Source organism: Panicum hallii, chromosome 5, assembly GCF_002211085.1.
Source record: "Panicum hallii strain FIL2 chromosome 5, PHallii_v3.1, whole genome shotgun sequence".
Taxonomy (NCBI): domain Eukaryota; kingdom Viridiplantae; phylum Streptophyta; class Magnoliopsida; order Poales; family Poaceae; genus Panicum; species Panicum hallii.
Genome location: NC_038046.1, coordinates 11500573 through 11527025, shown reverse-complemented (window position 1 = coordinate 11527025; position 26453 = coordinate 11500573). Strand labels below are relative to the sequence as shown.

At 46.4% G+C, this 26453-nt stretch overlaps 4 protein-coding genes across 7 annotated transcripts; all 4 read left to right on the top strand.

The window, feature by feature from the left end:
- The first annotated feature begins 3705 nt into the window (after positions 1-3705).
- On the top strand, positions 3706-5811 carry LOC112894746 (E3 ubiquitin-protein ligase At4g11680-like). The gene is made up of 3 exons (XM_025962548.1): positions 3706-4290; positions 4375-4729; positions 5226-5811. Exons 1-3 carry the CDS (start codon positions 3851-3853, stop codon positions 5367-5369), a joined length of 939 nt encoding a protein of 312 aa, XP_025818333.1. The 5' UTR covers positions 3706-3850; the 3' UTR covers positions 5370-5811.
- A 1023-nt stretch (positions 5812-6834) lies between these two features.
- Positions 6835-9720, top strand: LOC112892317 (farnesyl pyrophosphate synthase-like). The gene is made up of 11 exons (XM_025959483.1): positions 6835-7072; positions 7216-7356; positions 7472-7558; positions 7859-7975; positions 8066-8154; positions 8365-8416; positions 8519-8614; positions 8694-8738; positions 8854-8943; positions 9016-9087; positions 9413-9720. The coding sequence occupies exons 1-11, from the start codon at positions 6914-6916 to the stop codon at positions 9539-9541; spliced, it is 1077 nt and encodes a 358-aa protein (XP_025815268.1). The 5' UTR covers positions 6835-6913; the 3' UTR covers positions 9542-9720.
- A 1627-nt stretch (positions 9721-11347) lies between these two features.
- On the top strand, positions 11348-15364 carry LOC112892316 (farnesyl pyrophosphate synthase-like). 4 transcript variants are annotated; one of them, XM_025959482.1, is made up of 11 exons: positions 11348-11729; positions 12207-12347; positions 12472-12558; positions 13526-13642; positions 13732-13820; positions 14045-14096; positions 14199-14294; positions 14376-14420; positions 14537-14571; positions 14700-14771; positions 14930-15064. In XM_025959482.1, the coding sequence occupies exons 1-10, from the start codon at positions 11577-11579 to the stop codon at positions 14740-14742; spliced, it is 858 nt and encodes a 285-aa protein (XP_025815267.1). In that variant the 5' UTR covers positions 11348-11576; the 3' UTR covers positions 14743-14771; positions 14930-15064. The 4 variants fall into 4 exon arrangements, with proteins under 4 accessions (XP_025815267.1, XP_025815266.1, XP_025815265.1 ...); XM_025959481.1 differs by lacking the exon at positions 14930-15064 and adding an exon at positions 15075-15213 and having other exon boundaries at positions 11349-11729; XM_025959480.1 differs by having other exon boundaries at positions 11352-11729; positions 14537-14626; positions 14930-15061.
- Positions 15365-19679: 4315 nt separating this feature from the next.
- LOC112892315 (farnesyl pyrophosphate synthase-like) lies at positions 19680-23950 on the top strand. Its single transcript, XM_025959477.1, has 11 exons — positions 19680-19964; positions 21353-21493; positions 21597-21683; positions 22005-22121; positions 22211-22299; positions 22515-22566; positions 22663-22758; positions 22832-22876; positions 22995-23084; positions 23165-23236; positions 23545-23950. Exons 1-11 carry the CDS (start codon positions 19815-19817, stop codon positions 23671-23673), a joined length of 1068 nt encoding a protein of 355 aa, XP_025815262.1. The 5' UTR covers positions 19680-19814; the 3' UTR covers positions 23674-23950.
- Positions 23951-26453: the final 2503 nt, after the last annotated feature.

The window sequence follows — 26453 nt, the reverse complement described above, 5'->3', positions numbered from 1 at the left end:
CTTCTCCATGGATTGAATCCAACGACCACCATTGGGTCAAGCAACGGGGTCGTATGAACATCGTGCTCAACTGCTTCGCCGATGCATCCCTTTCTGATCTTACTGACCTATCATTCTAGCCAGTGACTGACCATGCGATCGATCGAGCTGTGAAATTCACTAGTCTTTGAATTCGCGGACACAATCATCGTACTACCAACTACACTGACACGTCTTGCTTAGTGTAGTAGTTAGTATTAGCATCTTAGTAAAACTTGCGGCGAGAGCAAAGTTGGCCGGCCTGTACATTCGCACGCTTGGTAGTACCAGTGCCAATACTTAACAAATTGATTAAGCTGCATGCATGGCACGGTATGCTTAAGAAACGGCCATAATTTGGCCAATCAGAGTTTGGTTTCCGCGTGGGAATAAGAAACAACGACCCAGCTGGGAGAAGATTGCGTGGAGGGGGGGAGGGAATATCTGATGCATCTGATCTGATCAGTTGCGAGATCATTGCGGGATAAGTGAAGCAGAGGTGCCTCTCCAGCTCGTTGCCGGAGCCAATAATACTGTAGCATCATTGGGCTCAGCCAGCGTTGGCGATAATACTGAAACACCGTAGTGCTAGTACCATGCATGCAACACATGAGAGAAAAGGCGACATCATGGATGAGTGATGAGTCCCCTGTCTGCTGCGCATTCCTCACCCGCACGGCGGCGTACTGTTCTGCAGCAGACCGACATGCCAGAGCAGCCACTGCTGCTATTCTACAGTTCTACACACGCTCATGGTCTGCTCCCAACCCTCGCTGCAGTAGAATTCTTTCATGCAGGGTCAGCAGCCCATGCATGCAGTGCCTGTGTCCCCTTGCTCCCTTCCTTCCTGATTTTTTTTTTCGTGCACGATCTAAAGTTGGCACCCCCAGTTCCACGGATCCAGTCATGTCAACTGAGCCATCATTACATCGCTGAAATCTGCGAAGTACAATGACTAGGGAACCAGCAAATGCGAGTAACATCATCAACTATAATAATACTATTATTATAGCGCCGCATGGTGGCGGTAGAATCTTGCATGCCTCCTGCTGCTTCAAGGCAGGATCGGTACACGTGGAGCCCTCCTTTTCAGCTGCTCCGTGGCGCACTTTAATTTGCCGCACCAAGTTTAGGCAGGGTAGGTTAAAATAACAGTCCCTCTTTTAACGAGGATATATATATTTTTTTAACTGAGGCTAAAACAGTTCCGTTCCGTTCCGCTCCTTTCCTTTTCCCTCTCATCCACTGAAGAAATGGGTCGTTTTTTTCCTTGCCAAAAACAGAGAAATGCATGGGGCCGTTCGTACTTGGATCCAAAGGCGAACAGTCCAGGTGACAGTTGCGTGCAACAACTCAACTCTGGTACGTACTGCTCTAGTACGTGACACTCTCTCTCGGAGTGGTACAACGCCACGCGTAGTCGCGTACGGGAGGGATCGGAACGTCAAAGGCGTCACGGAGCATCCGACAGTACAACGATGCGTCAGCTACTACAGTTACTACAAGCAATGGGATGGATCGGTTCTTTGCATAGAAGAAGGGGGCAAAAAGAGGGCGAAAGAACTACTGCGTACCAGCACGCGGTATTCTGGCTGCTGCTTGAAACTAACAACACCACCCGAAAAAGCAGAAACTGCCGAAGGGTGTCGATCCCTTGCCGAATCCAAGATTCCTTCCTCGCGCGCTTCCGGCGAAAGCGTGCTGGGAGAAGGACGCGCGCCGCTTGTCGGGACCCAATCCAACGATTGAAACTTGTATGCGCCGACACTGTTATTGCCGAATTAACAGAACACGTTTGTGATGAATCTCGATTGATCGATTAATTAGTGCTGTGCAAACCACACCGTTCCTTGTTTACATGCAGGCATGCCATGGACATTAGCCAATAGTCCACGTGGATAGCTTCCGAAGCAAGATATCTGGCCACCGTCAGCTGTGCGTGCAAGCTGGAAAGGCTAGACCACTAGAGCCAAGCACCCACGCTGCTGACAAGCCCAGCTTCTCCTTTGCAAAATCTCTGGGTTTTTTTTTTCTTTTTTATCTCCATGCATGCAGTTGCAGACTTGCAGTGCATGTCAACCTGATGTTGTTCTCAGGGGTCGTTTTCCCTGACGGGCCTAGAGTGTGTTATGTTCCCCCTCCCTGCTGCCTCGCTGAACGGTCAGCATCGCTGGGATCATCGTGGCTCGGCGTTTCGACAGGAAGAGATTTGCGGCTCGCTGTCAGCCTAGCCTTTCCTCGCTGCATATCTGTATAGTTGTGGCACGGTGCGCGGAGTGGGAATGCCAGTGGCGCGTGGGCACCGATGCAGAAGACTTCATGCGATTTTTCTGCATAAACCTAGAGAAATACTCCGTATATGAGGAAAAGAAGTCACTGATTACTCGGCCAGGCACATGCCCAAAGCCCATGCCCATCGGATCAATCCTGTGAGGTTATGAGAGTAGAAGAAATGGGAAATTGGCCGCGAAAAATCTGAAAGAACAAAGACGAAAAACTGAAGAAGCCGCAGTGAGTGAGAGGAAGGAGAAGCGGCCCAATGGCCCATCTGGACCCGCTGCGCCAGAAAGGAGGCGGCTAAAATCTGTTTGCCTAAGAACCACTTCGGGCTCCAGAAACGGGTTGGGCCTAAGATTGAGCTGGAAGTCATGCTGCTATCAGGGCCCTATCGGTACTTGTTTCTCTTGGTGGATCATCATCGGTTGGGCTCTGACCCAACGCAGCAGCTGCTGTCGTTTACCAACCTTTGCCTTAGCGTAAAAGAGACCACCATCAGAACTCAGATCAATCCCTCTCGAGACGAGAACAGAGCAGATCAGCAGAGCACCAAACGGAATGCCTGCCCAAGTACGCAGGGCAGGTGCGAGAGTATAAAGATGCTGCAGAAACATTTGGCCGCGCCTTGACGATTGCCCTGAAGCCTGACGATTCTTCCGTTGAAAATTGCCGAAAAGGCTTGGGTAACTAGTGCCGTCCCGGAGGCAGGATTTCTGAACCGAAAAGGAACAGACCGGAATGAGGCCGCGGTAGTTGAGCACCGCATCTACAGAGACGTGCAACCTATATGCAAGAGCTCTGGTTCCCCGCTGACAGCTTCCGTGGATCCGTTCGGGTGCCACATGCGCTTCGTCAGTTCCATTCAAAACTTGGAACGAGACTTCACCATCTGATGACCCCTGCCACCATCCTTCATTCACACTGATTGCCTGGCAGGCTGACACGTACAGTATCACTGGGAATCATGAAAAAAAGTTACTAGAGCTCTTCATTTCCAACACCAATGTGGCACTGCAATTATCAAGTGCTGGGATAAGTGTCAATCAAGTGACGATAAGACCAGTAAGAATTGGTAACCTGAATGTTTAATAAGAAAACTAATACAAACAACTAAAATATGTTAAATAAGGAAACTAATACAAACAACTAAATATTTATGTAAAGCCCAGGGACGTAATCTGAATGTGTAAGGAAAAAAAAACTAATTCAGGCCATGGCCATCTGCTTGCCGTGATCCTGACCGCCCGTGTTGCTTTGCTTCCTACCTAAACAAAACCAGACACAAGCCAAGGCGGAGCGCAAGGAGCCAGGAGGAAGGAAAGCATGGCGCGAGGAAGGAGACGGTTAGGCCAACCGTTTGTATCCTCCAGCCTCCACGCACCTCCTCCTCCACTCTTGGCGCCAAAGCAAAGCCGTTAGATTATTGGTCACCATCCCGAACCCAACCCCGCCCCCCGCCGCCCCTCCCACCATTTATCCTTCCCGGAGAAAATAAGCGCGCCATGCCAATGCCCGCTCCGCCCTCCTCCTCCGGCACCGTCGCGCCACAGCAGCAATGCGTCCGCCTTCCTCCTCGTCCTCCTCCACGTCGTCGGGGGTGGCGGGAGGCGGCGGCCGGGTGTCCGCGTTCACGATGCGCGCGGTGGCGCGCATGTCGAGGGCGCGGTGGTTCATCTTCCTGCGCCGGGTGTACCAGTACCAGAACGGGCCCAGGTCCGACCTGGGCTCCAACCCCTTCAACTCGCCCGGCTGGCTCGCGCTCGAGCTCGGCGTGATCGTCGCGCAGATGGTCCTGACCACCGCCGTCGTCGCCACCTCCCCCAGCGAGCGCCCCGCGTGGCCGCTCCGCCTGTGGGTGGCCGCGTACAACGTCGGCAACGTGCTCAGCCTCCCGCTCCTCTATTGGCGCCACCGGCATTCCTCCGCCGCCGCCGCCGGACGCGGCGACGCGCTGTCGGACGACCTCGAGATGCGCGGCGCCGGCGATGCTCTCAGGTACGGCGAGTAGAATCTTATTAATCCATTCGTTTTTAATTCGTTTGCACCGACGGTGGAATTTCCTGCGCGAATCGAACGCAGGAGCAGCTCGTTCCTGATGAACAAGGCGCGCGCGTTCCTGGAGCTCTTCTTCGCGATGTGGTTCGTGATGGGCAACGTGTGGGTGTTCGACGCGCGGTTGGGGTCGTTCCACCGCGCGCCGAGGCTGTATGCGCTCTGCATCGGCCTGCTCGCCTGGAACGCCGTCGTCTACTCGCTCCCCTTCCTCCTCTTCCTCCTGCTCTGCTGCTTCGTCCCCATGGTCGGCTACGCGCTCGGCTACAACATGAACTCGGCCTCCGTCGGCCGGGGCGCCTCCGACGAGCAGCTCGCCGCGCTGCCGCGGTGGCGGTTCAAGGAGCCGGACGTGCCGAGAGACCGGGACCACGACGACCAAGTGAGTACATCAAAAATCAGAATCTCTTCCGTTCACGCTGTCGCGTATATTCGCTTGCAGACCAGCTGGTTAGTAAGCAAACATTGCAGCATTTCTAGTTCTAGCGTGGTGAGGTAGGAAACCGAGTAGAAAAAGGGGAGGCCAGGAGGAAACTCGATCATCACCAAACAAATGATTGGTAAACTCAGATACAGGCCGGAATAGGCTATCGCAAAAGTGACAAAACGTGCGTACGGAACTAGAACATGCTCCCCTTTTGGATGATACTAAAGATAAGGAGTCCTACCTTGCCTTTTTGGATCCTGCCAATTATAAGCACCTCTTTTCCTGCTGCTAGTACCAACCGAATGAGCAAGCATGGACCAATCCTAGCTTGCTCATCGTCATGTTCAAACTGTGAACTGCTGCTGAAGCCTCAAGCCTGATCAGCTCGTGCACAGCAACTCTTTGCTACTAGCCTGAAGTCTCTGAACTTGTTTCTGAACCGCAACTGCAGGAGTGCTGCATCTGCCTGGCGCAGTACCGGGAGAAGGAGGAGGTGCGGGAGCTGCCGTGCACGCACATGTTCCACCTCAAGTGCGTGGACAGGTGGCTCAGGATCATCTCCTCTTGCCCTCTCTGCAAGCAAGAGCTCAAGTGATCCATCGATGCCTACCCGACTCCTACAGCCGATGTATATTCTCCCCTGACTGCACCCGCCGATCAGGGCTTGCACCCTAAGACAGACAGGGGGGTTGGCCGCCGACGCGCCACCCGCATGTACTGCGACCGCCGGCCGACGCGGCGATGCGTGCGTCGTACCTCTCGCAGGGGGATTTCGACGGACCTGTACTGACATAGATGCTGACAAGCGATTGGGACACTTGCAGCAGGTAGCTGGGAAAAGGGCGAGATATACTTAGTAGTCTAGTGAAGGTGGAAAATGCGTGAAGGGAAATAGCTCTTTTTTGGGGTAATTTGTTGTGCCTGCCCTTGCTTCGCTCAAATGAAAGTACCAACTTTTCTTTGTTCTAACTTACAACTTTCTCTGTCCTAAAATAAGTGCACTTCTACTTTTGTTCTAACACCATTTTCTCAACAAGAAATGACGATACTTGTTGCAAGCTTTCCCAAAACAATGTATTTCTCAAAATAAAAAAATATATCTATATCTAAATAGGACCCTGTCTGTTATTTTTCCTATATCCAAAAATAATCTATATCTAAACAGGACCGCGCCGAAGTAACTTTTTCCAAAAAAAATTCCCTAAATTGCAAATGATTTTTCGTATTTTTCCTAATGGATTGATGAGAAAGAAGGGTCCACCAAACGTGCTCCGGCCCAACATAGAGTTAAGAGGCCTGATGGCCGGATTTGGGCGTGATTTGTGGCCTGCCCCCGACACAAGCGCTCAATACATTCAAAACCGTTTTAATTTGCTGCCTGTGCCAGCGGCCCTTGACGTAATTGTTGCAGTATACAGACGGGAGGCACCAACGAGCCTGTAAGTCCAGTGTGTTTCTGCAAGACGAATCTGGTTTCAGACGAACTCGGAGAGATTGGAAGCACGTACACTTTGTCGACTCCTCTGCCATGGTTGCAACCCTAGCTCGTCGCGCGCGGAGTGGTGCCGAGGCAGGCGCGGTGCGCCGCCGACGTCGCCGGCCGGAGAGGAGGATATATGAGAAAGGAGGACCGGCGGGGCTACCCCTACGTACGTTTCTCGCCAAACCATAGACGTTTCCCAAAGGATAGCATGCGTGCCCACACGTTTTCCGCCACTTGGTTTCCCCCTCCCCATGGATGCACGAGCATGACGTGCACGGAAATCTCCAGGCGTACGGTCGTCGGATTGGCATGCGGATCTGGAATGCTGCGGGCGTCCATCGGCGAGACAAGAGGACAATTGAATTCGGATCAGTGGGTGGATCACCATCGGCGCTGCCGCTGCGCGCGCCGCCTCCGCAACTGTCTGCAGCAGTCCGAAGCGAACCCTGCAAAGCTATTACTTTGCGCGTGAATCAGGCCGAGGCCATGTAAACCAACGGTAGAGTCCAGCTGGTGGGGGTGGGGGAGGATTGATCATGTATAAAACGAGATCAGAATTCCCCGACTGATCATTCATCAACTCTCCGCTCCCAACCACTCCTCCCGCGCGCGACCAGGTGCGGAAGAGCTCCGACTCCGGGGACGCGCGGTACGTAATGGCGACGGCGGAGCTGGTGGCTGCCAGCGGCTCGGGCGGCGCCGACAGCAGCAGCACGGGCGCGTTCATGGAGACATACGGCAAACTCAAGAAGGAGTTGCTCGAGGACCACGCCTCTGAGTTCACCGACGAGTCGTCGCTCCAGTGGATCGACCGCGTACGTAATGCTCTCATTCTGCTCCCCTTAATTTTACCGTGGGTGCTGGCTTGATCTGGTTTGGCGCAGGAGATCAACTACATGCTCGCTCGTTTAATTACTGGCTTGTCGCTTGGATAACTTTTTTATGCTGCTTCGAACAGATGATGGATTATAATGTGCCCGGGGGAAAGTGCAACCGCGGGCTCTCTGTCGTCGACAGCTACAAGATCTTGAAGGGTGTCGATGTTCTGGGCCACGAGGATGCATTTCTTGCTTGCACCCTTGGTTGGTGCGTCGAATGGGTAATACTTCCCGCCAGGCGGCAGCGTTGTTTCCAAACATGCTTACTGAATGTTAATAGCATAAGATCTTTACCAAGGTGGGAGCTTTAATTATTATTACTATCTCATTTGTCAGCTTCAAGCTTATGTTCTGGTGCATGATGATATCATGGACAACTCCCAGACACGACGTGGGAAGCCTTGCTGGTTCAGGGTGCCTCAGGTCAGATGAGAATACATTATTTTTATTTTGTGTACCAAATTATTTCGGGTACGTTGGCTGTATCAAGGCTTTAGTTGCCTGAGAAAGTTTCAATGTCGACTTCATCTGTTATAAATTGACTTTCATGCCGCATGTTTCTATTTGATCTCCTCTTAAGAAACTTATTTTCATGCCCACTTATATGTTTGATCTCCTCATAGGGAATAATTTATACTAGTTCGTTGTGGAGTTTCAAAAAATTGTTTTAGGCTTTTAGCCCACAAACTATGACACCAATTGCTGGAGTTCTGTTTGCAATAGGTTGGCCTCATTGCTGTAAACGATGGGATTATCCTTCGCAGCCATATTTCACGCATCCTTCAGCGCCACTTTAAAGGAAAGCCATATTATATTGATCTCATCGATTTGTTCAATGAGGTAATCATATATTCAGGCACAATTATATGGCCATGATAAATTTTATTGTTTCTTATGAATGGCTGATGTTCTTTTTCTTTATGTTTTTAGGCTGAGTTTAAGATGTCTTTAGGGCAGTTGTTGGATCTTATCACCACTCATGAGGACGAAAAGGATCTAAGAAAATGTAACGTTGCAAAGTAAGTTCATGTAGCATAGTAGCAGTAACACAACTCACACGTGCTTTGTCTAGCTCCTTGAATGATTTACCGTCTATGTTTTGGTAACCGACTCTACTTAAAATATTACTTTCCAGAGTGAGTTGTTTTCATTATTTGTTTACTACATCCAATTTGAGAAATTATCTTTATTGTTGCTAATTCCTTTCAATGATTTGCATTTTTGTACAGTCACCGCTGCATCTCTCAGTACAAGACAGCCTACTATTCATGTTATCTTCCTGTAATTGTCATCACCCTATATGTTATGTTCTATTATCTGGGTCGTAATGCTAGAATTTAATCATATGCCTTTGCTTGATAACAATATCCCACTCCATTCAAGGTGGCATGTGCGTTGCTGGTGGCTGGTGAGAACCTAGATAACTTTAGAGATGTAAAGAACATTCTCTTTGAAATCGGAATATACTATCAAATCCAGGTAATGCTGCTGTTTTTTTATGTGAAATGATGTGAATTCTCCATATTGGAATATCATTAATTAATGATATTTTCGACAGGATGATTATTTGGACTGTTTTGGTGATCCTGAAATCACTGGCAAGGCTAGTATTTGCACCTTTTCCTTTACTAATTTAAATGAGTGTAACTGCTAGGTTGACTGCAATCAAGGCCCTATTTCTCTAGTTCCAATCTTATCGGTATGGATTCTTATCACAGATCGGAACTGACATTCAAGAGTACAAGTGTTCCTGGTTAGTTGTGCAAGCTCTTGAACATGCTGATGAGAACCAAAAGAGAATTCTGTTTGTAAGTACTATTAATTTGGTCATTTTTCACAACATACATTAGAGTCTAAATTCTTCATGTTTGTCCCCATAGGAAAATTATGGAAAGTCTGATCCAGTATGTGTTGCAAAAGTGAAGGACTTGTACAAAGAGCTTAATCTGGAGGTTTGTCTTGTTGGCCATTTCATTTTAGTTATCATTATTTATTGATCAGTGTCAGCTGAATCAACCATGTAAATATCATGGACGACAGCATAGGAATGGAATAGATCACACATTGTCGCTGATGTCTTAAGAGCAACAAACTGTTCTTAATTATTATCCATAAAAAGAATAAAGAAAGCATAATGGTGCTAACTTGGTTAAGATGGTGAACAAATATCCAAAATGTGGCAATACTCTATTTATATATATGTGATGGAACCTGACACCCTGTTTTTATATACATACTTTGCTTGTTAACCTCCTTTTGTCATTGCTATGGGTCCAGGAGGTGTTCCGTGAGTACGAGAGTGAGAGCTACAACAAGCTGATTGTTGACATCAAGGCCCAGCCAAACAAGGCCGTTCAAAATGTTTTGAAGTCCTTCCTCCACAAGATCTACAAGAGGGATAAGTAGACCCAGTTCGTTAAGAAGCTGCTCCATCGATGCGTGCATCAAGTTACTAAGCTTGATGCTGTACTTGTACTATGTTGCTATGTGTTACACTTCCTTATAGTATAGTAGTATCGTAAAGTACATGATTTCAAGTGATGTGTTAACTGATTGTGTCGCTAGTATATTCCCAGCTCCTGCTATATGTTCATCCTGCTTTTTCTTCCCTAAATTAAAATTCGATGAGATGAATGCCATGCAAATGACGCTATTGTCTGATTGGGTGCCTGATCATGCTGGCTTTTTGCCTGACGGGACATCTTGGCTGCTGGCGCTAAATAAAGTAATTACCGTGAGATCACTAATTTCGTTACTTCCAGCAGTTGCAAAAACTCTACCCTGCAAAGGAAATAATCTCTTCTGCGATGGCATGAGAAGATTTAGGAAGAAACTAGAGACTTGATTCACACACCATACACTTGTGACTTACAATGAATGGCTAAGGCAACAATGGTGTAGGGGCGAGCCCGAGCGCAATGATACCTAGCAGCTAAAACTGCTTTTTGTTTCTCTTCGACTCTTCACCATGGATGACCAATTAAAACATAATGAAATTGAAAAACAAATGGATAGGGGGTTTATGTCTTGATATAACTCATCTCAAATACAAATACATTCTAAAACTTTGCTTTGCACACAATTCCTTTGGAACTAGAGGATGGACCTTGGGGTGAGAGAGGTACTTTCTTCCGGTTCATGGCTTCACCTTTGCAAATATCTAAAAAAAAACTGTCCTAACTCATGGCTGGCGGGCATCGTCAACATGGCAGGATAGTTGGGGCTTCTCCGGCATCCCATGACTCATGGCATTGGCGGGTGGTAGCGTAAGGGCATTACTGCTTTGTCAACGTGTATCATCTAGCTACCGCCTACCACCAATCCAGAGCCCACTCAAGTAAGAGTTAGTCATAGATACATGCTGAACCATTAAATCAATATAATAGCCGGTACTGCTCTCATTCATCTAACCTTCTTGGAGTCTGTTGCAGCTGGCTAATAATCAGTAGCTCACGTTTTTCTTTCTCCGATCCTCTCCTCTTTCTTTTCCAGCTCAACAAAAATCTGGTGCAGCTCACATAGTACACTTAGGTTTTACATAACGTTCTTCGGCACTTCCCCTCCCCAGCGCATGACATGGACAAACAATCTCCGGGCGTACGATCGTTGATTGAATTGGCTTGCGGCCGTTGGGGGATGGGCTTGGTACGGTGGATGTAGAAATTAGATTGTAAGCTACTAGGCTTCGTCCATGAACGTGGGGAGCTTTCCTGGTCCTCGTTTACTTGCAAGGAAAATCCACCGATCCCCGCCTCAAAAGTTGTTGTTTGGCCAGGTGGTTAGTGACACTACAGAGCTGCTAACCAGTACTCCGTACTATCTAGAACACTGTATTTGTTTCTGGAAAAATACCCGTGCATCCATCAATGCATACCTGTATGTACTATCTAGTTTCTACTACTAACAGTCTCGCGTAATGCACATCAGCATGTCACTGTCCGCAGCAATGACCACATGAATGGAAGTATACATATAAGGAACCTTCTGATAGCTAAGAACGTTTAGATGCAAGGGTAACACGTGAGTGCATGCGTTGCTACAGGCGTTGCGGACAAATGCACGCGCTGTACATGCTGAATTGGCATTGCTGATGCCTATTGCCTACCATCGTGTCCCTATAGCTAGCACTCCCATTAATTATCCTGATACACGGGATCACCATCGACGCGCGCCCGCCCGCCATCTCCGCAACTGCCAGCCATCCAAAGCGAAACTCTGCAATGCAAGCTGATACTTTGCACGCGTGAATCAGCCGGGCTGAGGCCATCCAAACGACAGATTTAAGCTGGTGGGGTGGAGAGGGGTGAGAAGATCTCAGTTCTCTCCCTGCTTCCAACAACCTTTGTTCCATTTCTTCTACTCGACTGCTCTCTCGTCTCCTCCTCCCGCGCCCACACGACGTGAGGTGAGCAAGAGCTCCGCGAACTCCGAGGGCACGGTAATGGCGACAGCCGGGGTGGCGGATGCCAAAGGCACCGGCGGCACCGATAAGATGGCTGCGTTGAAGGAGATATACAACAAGCTCAAGGCGGAGGTGCTCGAGGACCATGCCGTCGAGATCACTAACGAGTCGGCCGTCCAGTGGATTGATCGCGTATAATGCTCTGTTCCTCTCCCTTCATTTTACTATAAGGGTGCTGGCTTGATTTGACATAGTGGACGACAACTACATGCTTGTGCCAGAGCTTTAGTTTCTCCTTGCTTTTATTTTGTTTAATTGAGAATAATAAGTTATTATGGGACCGTTTGGATTTGGTGACCAAAGTTTAGTCTTAATTACAAAATTAATTGCATAAATGGAGATTAATTCGTGAGACGAATTCATTAAACCTAATTAGTCCATGATTTGGTAATGTTGTGCTAAGTAAACATATGCTAATGATGAATTAATTAGATTTAATAGATTTATCTCATGAATTAGTCTTAATTTATGCAATTGATTTTTTAATTAATCTATATTTAATACTTGTGTTCAAATATCCGACGTAAAGGGACTAAACTTTAGTCCAGAAGAACCAAACGGCACCTAGCTTTGCTAACTTTTTTGACTTGTTTATGCCTTCTGGACCAGATGGTGGATTACAATGTACTCGGAGGAAAGTGCAACCGCGTGCTCTTTGTAATTGATAGCTACAATATACTGAAGAGTGCTGATGTTCTAAGCCAGGAGGAGATATTTCTTGCCTGCACCCTTGGTTGGTGTATTGAGTGGGTATTAAATGCTTCGCAATGGTTTTATTTTCAAGCTTGTGTGTTGAATGATAATAGCTCAATATCTTCTGGTAGGTGGGGCCTTTATTAATTGTTATATTTCATGTTTGCTTTCATGTTTGCAGCTTCAAGCTTATTTTATTGTGCTTGATGATATTATGGACAACTCTCAGACACGACGTGGCCGCCCTTGCTGGTTTACGGTGCCTCAGGTCAGATGACAGGAGTCAATTATCTTTTCTGTCTACCAAATTAATTATATAGATATTTGTTTTGACGGTGTTGAACCAAGGCTTTGCTTAAAAGCAAAAGTTTAATTTTCACACTCGAACTATCATAAAAGTTCGATTTTCAACCTTCAACTATAAAACCGGACAACGAGGAACATCCAACTATCGAAACCGGATAAATTTAACCCTTTGGGTGGTTCCAAGGAGATTTTATATTTTTTAAAAAAATAAAAAAATCTAGTTATATTTAAAAAATCAAAACTAATTCTTTTAAATCGAAAAAATATAAAACTAGTAAAAAAATTTCTAAAAATATAACCTATCTGGTGTTGCTTTTTTAATCTTATTTAATAAAAATAATAGGCATAACTATAAGTAAAAAAGTACTAGAAATATTAAAAATTGGATCTGAATAACTAACAAATAGAGTGCCAATAGATAGGTTAAATTTTTAGAAAAAATTTGGTACCGTTTCATATTTTTGTGATGTAAAATAAATTACTTATGATTTTTAGTTTAAACTTGAATATTTTTAATCTTCATAAAATGAAAAATCACCTTTGAAACCATACGAAGGGCCAAATTTATCCAGTTTCAACAGTTGGATGGACTCCGTCATCCGGTTTTATAGTTAATGGTTGAAAATCAGACTTTTGTGATAGTTCAAAGGTATAAATTGAACTTTCCCTCCCCTTACTTAAAAAGGATACAGTTTGCGCAACCAAATTATAGAAGAATCTAGAAGAATCTGTTTCATCTATTAAGCAACTGACTTTGGCATTCCATGTTTATATTTGTCTCCCCTTAATAAGCAACTAATAATTCTACTGGTCACGTTTCTATTTGATATTCTCATAGGGAACTAATTTATACTAGTGCAGCGTCGATTTTTCATATATCATTTAAAACCCACAAATTATGAAACTTGCAAACCTTTTGTTTACAATAGGTTGGCCTCACTGCTATAAACGATGCAATTATCCTTCGCAACCATGTTCCACGTATCCTTCGCCACCACTTCAAAGGGAAGCCATATTATATTGATATCATAGATTTGTTCAATGAGGTAATTATATTTTCAGATAGAAATATATGTTCATGCTAAATTAGTTGATTTGTCTCTTATGAATGATTGATACTATCTTTATGTTTTAGGCCGAGTTTAAGGTAGTTTCAGGGGAGTTGTTGGATTTTATCATTACTCATGAGGGTAGAAAGGATCTGACTAGATACAATGAGACAATGTAAGTTCATGCAGCATTGTAGTAGTAGTACAATTCACACATCTTTGTTTCCTTAAAGATTTGTTGCCCATACATGTTTTTATAACCAACTGTAGTTAAAAAAAATCTTAACCGCTACATTTGTAGTTTCCAAAGTGAGTTGTATTCATTATTTGTTTAATACATCTAATTTCAAAAATCATCATTTTATTGCTAATTCCTTTTAATCATTTTCATTTGCACAGTTACCGCCATATCGCTGACTACAAGTGTGCCTACCATTCCTTTTATATTCCTGTAGGTGTTATCATCCTATACATTTCGTTCAATTATCTAGATCTTAATGGTAATACTTAAGTAGATGTGTGTGGTAATAATATTAATTCTACTCCATTCAAGGTTGCATGTGCTTTGTTGCTGGCTGGTGAGAACCTAGGTAACTTTGGTGATGTAAAGAATATTCTCATTGAAATTGGAATATATTTTCAAATCCAGGTAATTCTTCTATTTTTAGTATGTAAAATGATGTGAGTTGTTTACATCGGAAAACCTCTGCTTAATGATATTTCTCTACAGGATGATTATCTAGACTGTTTTGGTGACCCTGAATTCACGGGCAAGGTTAGTGTCTGCAACTTTTTCTATACTAATTTAAGTGAGTGTAACTACTAGGTTGACTGCAATCAGAGCCCTGTTTATTTAGTTTCCGATCTTATTAGTATGAATTCTTATCACAGATTGGGACTGATATTGAAGAGTCCAAGTGTTCCTGGTTAGTTGTGCAAGCTCTTGAACATTCTGATGAGAACCAAAAGAGCATTCTTTTTGTAAGTGTTATTTTGGTCATTGTTTTCACAACATACAAAATAGAATCTAAATTCTTCATGTGTGGCCTCATAGGAAAATTATGGAAAGTCTGATCCAGCATGCGTTGCAAAAGTGAAGGACTTGTACAAAGAGCTTAACCTGGAGGTTTGTCTTGACCATTCTATCATGTTAATATTTATATATATAATTCTCCGTAGAGTCGACCATGTATATATCATGGGCATCAGCATATGACATGAAAAAGACTCCGCGCACAGTGGCTGATGTCTGAAGAGTAATAATTTCTTTTTATCCACAAGAAGTGAAGAACACATTATGGTGCTAACTTGGTTGAAGATGGTGAAACAATATTCAAAATATGGCAAGATCCATTTAATGTGGCGGAAAGACATCCTATTTTCATACACGTATTATTTTAACTGACGTTTATCATCGGAATGATCCCAGTTGGTGTATCGTGAGTACGAGAGGGAGATCTACATCAAGCTCATCGCTGACATCGAGGCCCAGCCGAACAAGGCTGTTCAGACTATTTTGAAGTCCTTCCTGCACAAGATCTACAAGAGACAGAAGTAGACCTAGCTCGTTAGGAAGCTGCTCGATCGATGCTTGCATGAAGTTACTCTGTTTGATGTGGTATTTGTACTGTGTTGTTGTTGTTCGGTCTTAAATTTGCTATCATATTGTGCGCCCAGCTTACATGTAATAAAGTGCATGTTCTTGTGGTGTGTTAATCAGTAATATCTCGGGCATATTCTCAGGTCCTTCTTGTTTATCCTAATCTTTTCTTCCCCAGAGTTGGAGGAGATGAATGATGAGAGTGGATTTTTTGAGTATGGAATCAGTTACCACTCTATGCCGGGGTGCACTCACACCCGTCTGATCAGCACCAGAGGGCTGAGATTAAGTCAAATCACCTGATGGCTGATATGACATGGCTCAATCCCAGCCCTCGGTGCCGATCCGATGGCTGTGAGTGCGGGTGAACAGTTCATACTATGGTCATGAAGTGTTTTTAGATGAATGACATGCAAATAAACGTTGTATGATTGTTGTGGCTGGACACGTGACGACCTTATAGGCATTTTGGCTTCTTACAAATCACTTGGGTGGTAATAAATTTCGATGGTTCTAGCAATTGCGACTCTTCCCTTAAAATGAATTGATCTCTAGCGCTGTGCGAGAAAAATCTAGAAAAGATAAGAGACTCGATTCAAACATCATGCTCTCGTGGCATATTCTCTTCGTTCCACGAAGAGTCCAATTCTATTTTTTCAGACAGATTAATATTATTAGCAAATGACTATACTACCCTTAGTAATCGTCTCAATCTCATTAATTTAGGTATAGATGGTATTCAATTTCTACAGATTTAGTTATAACATGCAGATAATTAATTTCTGAAAGATATATTTGAAAGGATAAAGCAGGTAGTTATTGCTAGAAATGCACTCTTTTGTTGATTTGTTTTTTAATCTTAGAATTGCACTTTTATTTGACGGAGGAAGTATAACAAATGGATCGAAACGGATTGCTACGACAACAATGATGTCGGATGAATTCGAGCACAACGAGCTGACATACAATACTCTCTATCATCTGTGTTGCTTGTAAAAGAAAAATATACTCCGTCCGCCGGGCACCGCTACGGTGAGACCGCCCGCCCCACGAGGCCACGGACCACGACCAGCGGAGCCCCGTCGGACCGGGGCCATGTCCGCTGCTGCAGGCTGCTGCATGGTGTTCCACAGACGAGAAGCACATGTCGCAAGGGAAAGTAAATCTGAAAGACGCCAGGCACCGGGAGTTGTTGGAGACCCTTCCTACTGGCTTCAGCAGATTGATAAATCATACAGGTATAGGATCTCAGCTCAGCTTGTCAAGTAGTTGTACTAGTTCGTTTCCTGTCGCGCGCTCTCTCCCTCCCACCTCAAGAATCCGGTCTATCACATTCTAATTCTCTGTCATGTGTTTTCTTTAGAGCTGCAATCTAGGCCGTGCTATTTTTGAGCGGGCTACGGCATGATCTTTTGGCACGACCCAAAGCACAGTACGGCACGGCACGTAAAATTTCAGACCGTGCCGACACAACACGAACACGAGAACCATGCCGTGCCTAGGATCTTAGCACGATGGGTTGTATGACACGGCCCGCTTTTAAGCCGTGCTTGGACCAACACGGCATGAAAATAGTCCGTCAGCCTGCGTGTAGTCCGTTATTAACAGTTAACTAATGCTGCTCTCTAATTAACAGTCACCGTGGAAGCAAAGATTCATTTAAGAAAATCACGCAATTTTCCTACATGGCTTACTATTAAGATATGCTGCCTTCCATATGCAGTGTACTAATAAACCATATTTTCCCTAATTTTATCTCTTTTCATTATTTCTAAAATTTACTTAATTTTCCTATATTAGTTTGAATTTTTTATCATTGTTGGTAGCAGTACGGTAGGTTAGTCGTAACCATCTCTTCACGTACCGATAAGTACATAAGTCAACTGCAAATATCTAGAGGTCCGTGCTTGAGCCAGCACGGCACGAACTTCGTACTAAACGTGCCTAAAAATGTAGATCCGACGCGGCACGAGGCACGAGAGAGTCGGGCCTGCACGGCACCGTGCAAGTCCCACCTCTACTTCTCCTTCCGGAGACGGTCAGTAAAGACGCCACTGCTGGGTATTTTTCAGGTCATTCACATTCTAATTCTTAGCTCCCAGCAGGTTCATTGGGTTATTTCCCGTGCTTGAACATTCAGTCGAACATTTGCGGTGAGGCTCCGAGCTTGGATTTTCTTTCTTGTTTGCTTGCATGGACAGCTCCATGACAGTTTTGTATTCAGTATTTGTTTTGGTTCCATTTGTCACAGACGAGAAGGCGATTCCGTATTGACGGTTTCTCCGTGATGCCTACTCCCCCAGTCCCGCATATCTCACTGTACAGAACTTCAATTTTCGTTATGCAATTTAGTCTCACTGCTAGACGAATTTAGTTTCTCGTCCACCCTTTGGAGGAAATTGGCATTTTAGTCCAACGGTTAGACAACAAAGGTATAGTTTGGTAACTTCTTTGTTTTGGGCGCTCTCTCTGTCTCCTGTCTATAATGACACTGATTCTACTAATTCTGAATTCTCTGTCATGCGTTCTCGCTCCTACTGGAGACGGTCAGTAAAGGCGCCACTGCCGGAGTCCAGGTCACGCGCATGTGGTCAGCGAAATCAACCGCGTGCTTGGCGCCCGCGAGAGCACGTGCCTACACAGGTCGGGTCGGGGGCACGCACGCGCGCACGGTGAGGTTGTGGCAACAAAGTTTCCGGGGCACGAGGTCGCGACCAGCCGGCGATCGAGACGGCCGGACGGGTACCTTTTGCAGCTAGCCAGGCTCGTCGCGGAGCGAAGTGGCGCCCCGGCGGGCCGTGCGCGTGACGTCGCCGGAGAGGAGGAGGACGACGAGGACGAACGTTTCCGGCGCGCGCGCGTGCAGTGTTGGCCGGCGGCCGTGCGTGCCACGTTTTACAGCACTTCCCCCGGCCCTCCCAGTGGATGTGGATGTGGAAATTAGCTAGATTGTGAGCTTCGGAACGTCCAAGCACGGTGCTGTGTGGTACCAGTACCAACCAGGCCTGAGCAGCAGCGGCAGCCACAGCGGCCCAACCCCGGCGAGCACATGGAGCGCGTGCTCCTGATCGTCGACCGGTCACCCGCCGCGAGGAAGATCCACCGATCTCCGCCTAAAAAATCTGCTGCCGTTTGCCTCTGGGGGAAAAAGAAGAAGAAGAAATCGTTGTTGTTCGGCAGGTGGACATGTCAGCTTTCGGGGCCATGAATGCGTTGCTGGGGCGCGTGGCGGAGAGGAGAAGACGACCACCATTGAATTCGTTTTGGACTCGGGGGCGTTGGACGGAGGACGGCCGGGCGCGGAGGTCATCAATGGGCAGCTGTTCTCGCCACCAATGCACGCGCGGACCGACTTGACCGGAAAGCGACGCGGCGATGCCTACGTGCCGCCAGCTCTCTGATGCATCGCCCCGGCTGCTTGCCCCGGATCGGCAGCGTCGGCGCGCGGCCGGCCGGCCGCCCTGCCTGCCATGTGCCATTGCCTATCCCCATCCGAATTGAAGCGAAATCTGCAGCGGAGCAACGCTCGGCCGGAGGCCACGGGCCGGGCATGGCGGTGGTGTGCACGAAGGCTTCCCATATATAGGGGCGAAGTTAAAATCTGGTCAGCAGGATGATGGTCGAGATTTTAGCCATCAAAATGGACTAGGGTGGCCAAAGTAGGGAGCCACTATGCCATCATGATTTTTAATTTCTTTTGTCAAAAAAGATCAAGATGTACAAGTGGGGTATATTAGTCAATGAGTCTCTTTTCCCTTTGTTCAAGAATCAAGCTCCAGCCATGTAGCCAAATGTTTTTAGAAGCAATTTAGATTGAACGCTGAACGTTTATACTAGGACGTGCTAAAAGAGAAACAACAGCACCATGATTTTGTGCATAACAAAACCTTCTTTGATAGGACCAGAGGTAGAAGACAAAAGTACTCTCTATAGAGAACGAAACGGAGAATCCGAAACGTGGCGGTCGACAACTATGCCCACTACCATTCCCAGTTTGTGTATAGTCTCAATTACTTTTCTCCGTTTCTGAAATATATATGTTGTTCAGGAGAAGTTCATTGCTTCATTTAGAGAGAGAGAGAGAGAGAGTTTATTTGTAGTGTTCCGCTTATGGCTTCTGTAATTGTTCGGAGAATAAAACGAGTGCCTATGTTCACTTTGATTTCCTTTTGTTTCTGGGCAAATACTTCTGATGGAGAAGAAGAACGGCGTAGCTCGATTGGAGAGCAAGTCAAGCGCTGCTTGAAACATTTCCATGACCCCCCAGAGTTCATTCTTAAAACTCACCTATATTTGCTTGCATCCGGAAAGTGACTTCTTTTCCAGCGTGCCACGACCACCAACTCGGCACCAAGGCTGTCGCCGTCACGGTCTCCGTGGCAGCTCCCGTCCATAAATAAACGTGCGCCCACAGCACAATCCCGTGCCCACACGCGCAGCAGCGCCTCGCTTCTCCTCCTCAGCTCCCTCCCTCTCCCATACTCTCCACAAAATTCCGCTCCCTCCTCGTCTCCTCCCGCGCCGACGCGACGACGTGAGGTGGGGGAGGGCTCCGACTCCGGGGGCGCAATGGCGACCGCGGGGGTGGCGGTGACCAACGGCTCCGGCGGCGCCGACACGACGGCCGCGTTCAAGGAGATATACAGCAAGCTCAAGGTGGAGATGCTCGAGGACCCTGCCTTCGAGTTCACCGACGAGTCGCTCCAGTGGATCGACCGCGTAATGTTCTCTTCCTCCTCCCCTTAATTTTTATTACCGTGGGTGTTGGTTTGATCTGGTCTGGCGGAGGCGACCTATATGCTCGCGTCAGAGCTTCCGGGGTTTTTTTACCGGGTTTTGTGGGCTTTCGGTGATTCCGAGGATTTGACGCCTGACAGCTGAAATTTCTCAGGTTTGCGTGATTATGTGTTGAATGATTTTAGGATGCTATGGAGAGAGGATTAGTAGGAGTAGAAATAATGTACTAAACCATTGATGTTTTGATTGGTTTAATTAGACTTGTTAGAGTTGGATAATTCGGGAAGTCGGAGCGACAAAGTCAGTTATCTCTTAATCTCCCTCTGTCTCTCACGCACATATTAAAAGGAGACTCAGCAAACATGAACCAAGGGCTGTGATTAGGATTTTGGGTTTATCTAAGCTATCTGAAAGGATCCATCAATTTGTTGCGAAAGGCTTAGCTGTATTGTGAAATCTGTCAGCGTTTGAGTTGTCGTTCCTGATCCTTGACACGTTAAGGTCGCTAAGGGGTTTTCTCATATGCTGCCGTTGGAGCATATATCTACTCATCTAGGACTTCGGTAATTGGCTAGATTATTTTGAGAAAAGTGTGTTGCTGCCTGAACAGAATTAAGTTTAGCAGGTTGCCTTTTTGTTACCAAAATTGAGTTGTGTCTCAGTGTCTGACTAAGCCCTGAATCAGGAGGAAACAATAAAGATGCTGAATCACTAGACAGTGGTCACACATTCTTGTCAAACTTTTACCTTATATCATAGAAAATATTGTCTATAGAAAATATTCAGATTGTTCATATAAAAACAATTTCTTTATTTGAGGAAATACTATCACCATGCAAAAAAAATTGTTGCTCAAAAAATATGTACTTGTAAAAAGTAATAGTTAAAACACATCTCAGGGATCTAGATATCTAAAGTGCTAGAAATTCTGACTAAGTTGTCAAATCACTAGAAATCTGCCAATTATTACATTAAGTCACTTTCTATTGGTTAAGCAGCGGAACAATTACAGTTGAAGGAAAATTTGGAGCGTCACACCATGTCTTAAAGAACATCATACCTCATACTTTGCTTGGCACTTAGTAGTGAAGTTGATGGATTGCTTCTGTTGTCTGTCCCTTTTGTAGACAACAAGTGTTTTTATTGGCTGTTCACAGTGGATACAAATTGAGCGACTTGACTGGGCAGGTCTTATAAGAATCCTCCTGTGTTCCCATGTTCGTTTGCAGTTTGTGGTCCGCAGAAACAGGAAATCCACATAATGAATTCTATTGTTTCTGATTATATCCTTCTTTTAGTTTCTTCTGTTAAGTTTCTGATACAATCACTAGCTTAGAGAACTTTTTTTGACTTGTTTATTTCTGGAGCAGATGGTGGATTACAATGTGCTCGGAGGAAAGTGTAACCGCGGGATCTCAGTCATTGATAGCTACAAGATATTGAAGGGTGCTGATGTTCTGAGCAAGGAGGAGACATTTCTTGCATGCACCCTTGGTTGGTGTATTGAATGGGTAATACTTCCTGACAATGTTGTTTCGAACATGTTTGTTGAATCTTAATAGCATGAAATCTTTTGTAAGGTGGTAACCTTAGTTACTGTTTCTCATTTGTCAGCTTCAAGCTTATTTTCTGGTGCTTGATGATATCATGGACAACTCCCAGACACGACGTGGGCAGCCTTGCTGGTTTAGGGTGCCTCAGGTCAGCTGAGGATCGATTATCTTTTTTGTGTACCAAATTATTTGGGTACATTATTTTTATGATGGCTGTATCAAGGGTTTACCTGAGAAGGATTCAATGTCGACACCGATTATCGAAGAATTGTTCATCTGTTAAAAGTTGACTTTCATGCTGCATGTTTCTATTTGATCTCTTCTTATAAGCAACTTATTTCCATGCCCATTTCTGTTTGATCTCTTCATAGGGAACGATTTTATACTAGTGTGTTATTGAGTGCTAACAGATTGTTTTAGGCTTTTAGCCTGCAAACTTTGACACCAATTGCTGGGCTTATGTTTGCAGGTTGGCCTCATTGCTGTAAATGATGGGATTATCCTTCGCAATCATATTTCACGGATCCTTCAACGCCACTTCAAAGGAAAGCCATATTATGTTGATCTCATTGATTTGTTCAATGAGGTAATAATATCTTCTGACATAAGCATAGGTTCATGCTAAAGTCACTGAATTCTTCAAAACAATGACTGACTCTCTTTTTACATTTTTAGGTTGAGTTCAAGACTGCTTCAGGGCAGTTGTTGGATCTTATCACTACTCATGAGGGTGAAAAGGATCTAAGTAAATATAACTTGACGATGTAAGCATTTAAACACAATAGCAGTAACGCAATTCAATGCTTTGTTTCCTTGCATGATTTATTGCATATATCTTGGTAACCAAATGTAGTAAAAGAAAATCTTTACCGCTGCCTGTATAGTTTCCAGAATGAGGTGTCATTATTTGTTTGGTACCTGAAACTTTGGATATCGTATTTTTTAATGCTAATTTCTTTCATTGATTTGCATTTTGCAGTCACCGACGCATCGTTCAATACAAGACAGCCTACTATTCATTTTATCTCCCTGTAAGAGATATAATTCCATTTGTCCCTTTTAATTGGGGATGGTAATCATAGAATTTAACTAGATGTCTCTCGTGACAATATTCTACTACATTCAAGGTTGCATGTGCACTTCTGCTAGCTGGTGAGAACTTGGATAACTTTGGTGATGTAAAGACCATTCTTGTTGAAATGGGAACATATTTTCAAGTCCAGGTAATGCTCGTGTTTCTTCTAGGTGAAAATTTCTATATTGGAACTACAACTGATTAATGTTATTTTTCTACAGGATGATTATCTAGATTGTTATGGTGATCCTGAATTCATTGGCAAGGTTAGCACTTGCACCTTTTATTTTTACTAATTTGAATGGGTGTAACTGTGGGGCAGATTGCAGTCAAGGCCCTATTTTCTTTAGTTTATGTTCTTATCAACATGAACTCTTATCACAGATCGGAACTGATATTGAAGACTACAAGTGTTCTTGGTTAGTTGTGCAAGCTCTTGACCGTGCTGATGAGGACCAAAAGAGAATCCTATTTGTAAGTACTTTTAATTTGGTCCATTTTCAGAGTAAAGGAGGCAGTGTCTAAACTCTAGACCCCTTTTGTCTGGTCAACAGGAAAATTATGGGAAGTCTGATCCAGCATGTGTTGCAAAGGTGAAAGACTTGTACAAAGAGCTTAATCTGGAGGTATGTCCTGGCCGTCATGTTCTTATCATTTACAGCGGAGTCAACATGTGAAAACACTGATAGCAGCATAAGCCATGAGATAGATAGACTGTCACACACGGTCCCTGATGCCTTAGTGAACAGCTACATTTTTGGTATTATCTATAAACTATAAAAATCTAACAACTTATGTCATTGGTTGGGCTCAATATGCTGAAACAACATCCAAATTTTTAGCAAGTTGCGTTTGCCTGTGGCAGAACCTGATGCTATTATTTTCATATATTTTCTGTTTCGGTGATGCCCTTTCCTCATTGGCATAAATCCAGGAGGTTTTCCATGAATACGAGAGGGAGAGCTACACCAAGCTGATCGCCGACATCGAGGCCCAGCCGAACAAGGCGGTTCAGACGGTGCTGAAGTCCTTCCTGCACAAGATCTACAAGAGGGACAAGTAGATCTCAGCTGCGCGTGTGGAGAAGCTGCTCCACCTATGCTCGCGTCGTTTTCTACTTACTATGCTTTCTGTGTTTCGTTTTCACGTTGTACCGTACTCCTACATATATATATATATACATATATATATATATAATAAAGCACAGTGCTATTTAGGTTGTGTAGTGTAGCATGTTAACCACTACCAGCCTGTGTCGCTAGCATATTCCATGTCCCTATTGTGTTCATCATGTCTTTTCCATTCCAATAATTTAGGAAAGGGGCATCCCTCCAGAAGTAGACTTATGGTCCATCCTGGTTCGAAAGCTTATAACTCTCACGAGAATCCGAGCTCAAGCGATGATACATCCAACCGATCTCTGACTGGATGTAGGGCATGATTGTCTGGGATTGGATGTTGGGCACGATTGCCTGAACCAGTATAAATCTTGAGTCATTGTGTGCTAGGTCATCTTCGATCACAACACGCGATATACACTTTGAGTAGATTTAGCTGCCGGCTATTTCTGGAACCATCCGTGGGGAGGACGTCGTGCGTTCACCATCCCGGCGATCGGATGGCCTTCGTCTCATATGCCTCCAGCTTTGCGAGCCTAGGCGATACGATTCGCTTCAGTTCGTTGGAGTTTCCCATGGCCCCGCACACTGGGCTGTGGGCACCTCCCACCTTCACGCCCTTCCAGACCTTCCGTTTTGGAAGCCTGGACTTTGTTGCCGATCCTTTCGGCACGCTTCACCTCCGCGAGGAGGCCACTCCACCGATGTCGCTCGAGGGAAACACTCCCTCGATCGAGCCGCTGGCTTACCTCGACACTGAGGTGCTCACGCGTTGCATCGAGCTAATGCTCGATGCCAACCCCCAGCGAGTGACGTGGACTTGCTCCTGTTCTAGCTGTGCAATGTCTTCCACCAGCTCTCCAGAGGGACCCCGCTATCCCCACCACGCTCACCGCGCGATTAGTACCCATTTGGCCTCGCAAACGGCGCGAGCGTATATGCTAGGGAGCTTCGAGGGACCATATCACCACCCCCGCTCGCGACCGAGTTTGTGGGCATGACAGGGTACGGTCCTACCTCGTTCCACGATTTCTTCTCTGACGATGACCTCATGAGCGAAGTTTCCAGCGTCGGCGACCTGTCGCCCTCTGGCTATCCGGCGCTGCGAGAATGCACCATGGCGGATGTGCAAGGGCAACTGCCGGTCCCGGTAGAGATCGAGGACACACACACCTCGCCAGACCCGCGCGCGCAGGCCTTGGCTAACGCCCAGGTGCACTACGAGGATTTGCGCCAGCGGCGGCAGCACCGGCCGCTACCTGCGTCGGCGCGCCTCCAGCACCACTGCGAGCCGAATGCCCGTGATGCTACGAGCGGCACACGGGCACGCGCCCGTCAAGTCCATCAGGCCATTGTCGCAGTCGCCAATGACCCAACACAGTTTGCACGGGCCGGCCAGAACATCACCGCCGTAGCGATACTCCTACGCAACCTGTCCGAGCCTGCGGACCCTCAATAGCAGGAGCTCCACCACAACATCTGGACGTCGGTGGAGCGTGCCGCCATGTAGTAGGCGGAAAGCTCCGCGTCACGCCGTCGGCACGCGGCCTCCTACCCGATCGGGGCGGGGGGAGAGGGGGGGGGGGGCTCGCAGCAGCCAAACCCCTCAGTCCACCAGCAGCTAGGGCGTCCACCCCAGGCGGGTTGTGACACTGTGGCTGCGCCTCGCCCCGATCCGGCGCCCGCCGTTGCATGGCCGGCTCGAGCCCAACTACGATGCATGCATCGTCATTCACTTATGGCAACTAGCCTGCCGCGACGCCGATGTCGACCAGGTGGCCGCGGACGCGGCTGATGCCCACCATCCCGAACGGAGCATGAGAAAACACCCCCAGGTGTGGCGGCCGACCGTGCGATGGAGACAACGATCGGAGCCCCAATCCGGATAGCCCGGGCCCACAGGCCTTCGGTCGTCACATCCAGAAAGCACCATTCCCGCCGCGCTTCCAACCGCCCACCAACATCACCAAATGCACTGGTGTCAGGGATAGATCCTCTGGGTACCGCAAGGAAGCTACCCGTGAGGAAAAAGAAGTCTGATTCCTACTAGGATTCCACCGTAATCCTATTAGGACTCATACCTTGTAATCCTACTAGGACTCCTATCTTGTAATCCTACTAGGAACCCCGTCCCTTAGGATATATAAAGGAGGGCAGGGATACCTAGATAGGCAGAGAACCAACAGAGAGCACCCAACCGGCAACTCAACACCCAAGCGCAGGGTGTAATATACAACACTCCAAAACAGGACGTAGGGTATTACGCTACTCTAGCGGCCTGAACTTGTCTAAATTTGTGTCTTGTGTCCTTGCGTTCACCTTCAAGTTCCAGATCCGGCGATCCCTCACCAAATAATCACCTACCTTAGGGTATCCCTAGGTAGGCCGACGGTAAAAACACCGACAACTGGGGAGAAAAACCCTGCTGTATGGCTGAAAGACTTCCGGCTCGCTTGTCGGGCTAGAGGAGCAAATGATGATTATTTTGTCATCCAGTACCTCCCTATTTGTGTTGGGGAGTTCATTTGAGCATGGCTCGAATTCCTACCACCCAACAACATCCGTAGCTGGGCAGAGCTCAAACATGTCTTCGTTGGGAATCTCCAGGGGACGTACATGCGCCCCGGAAATTTCTGGGACCTCATGAGCTGCAAACAGGAACCTGGCGAGTCCCTGTGGGGCTACATCCGCCGGTTCTCCAAGCAATGCAATTCTCTCCCTGACG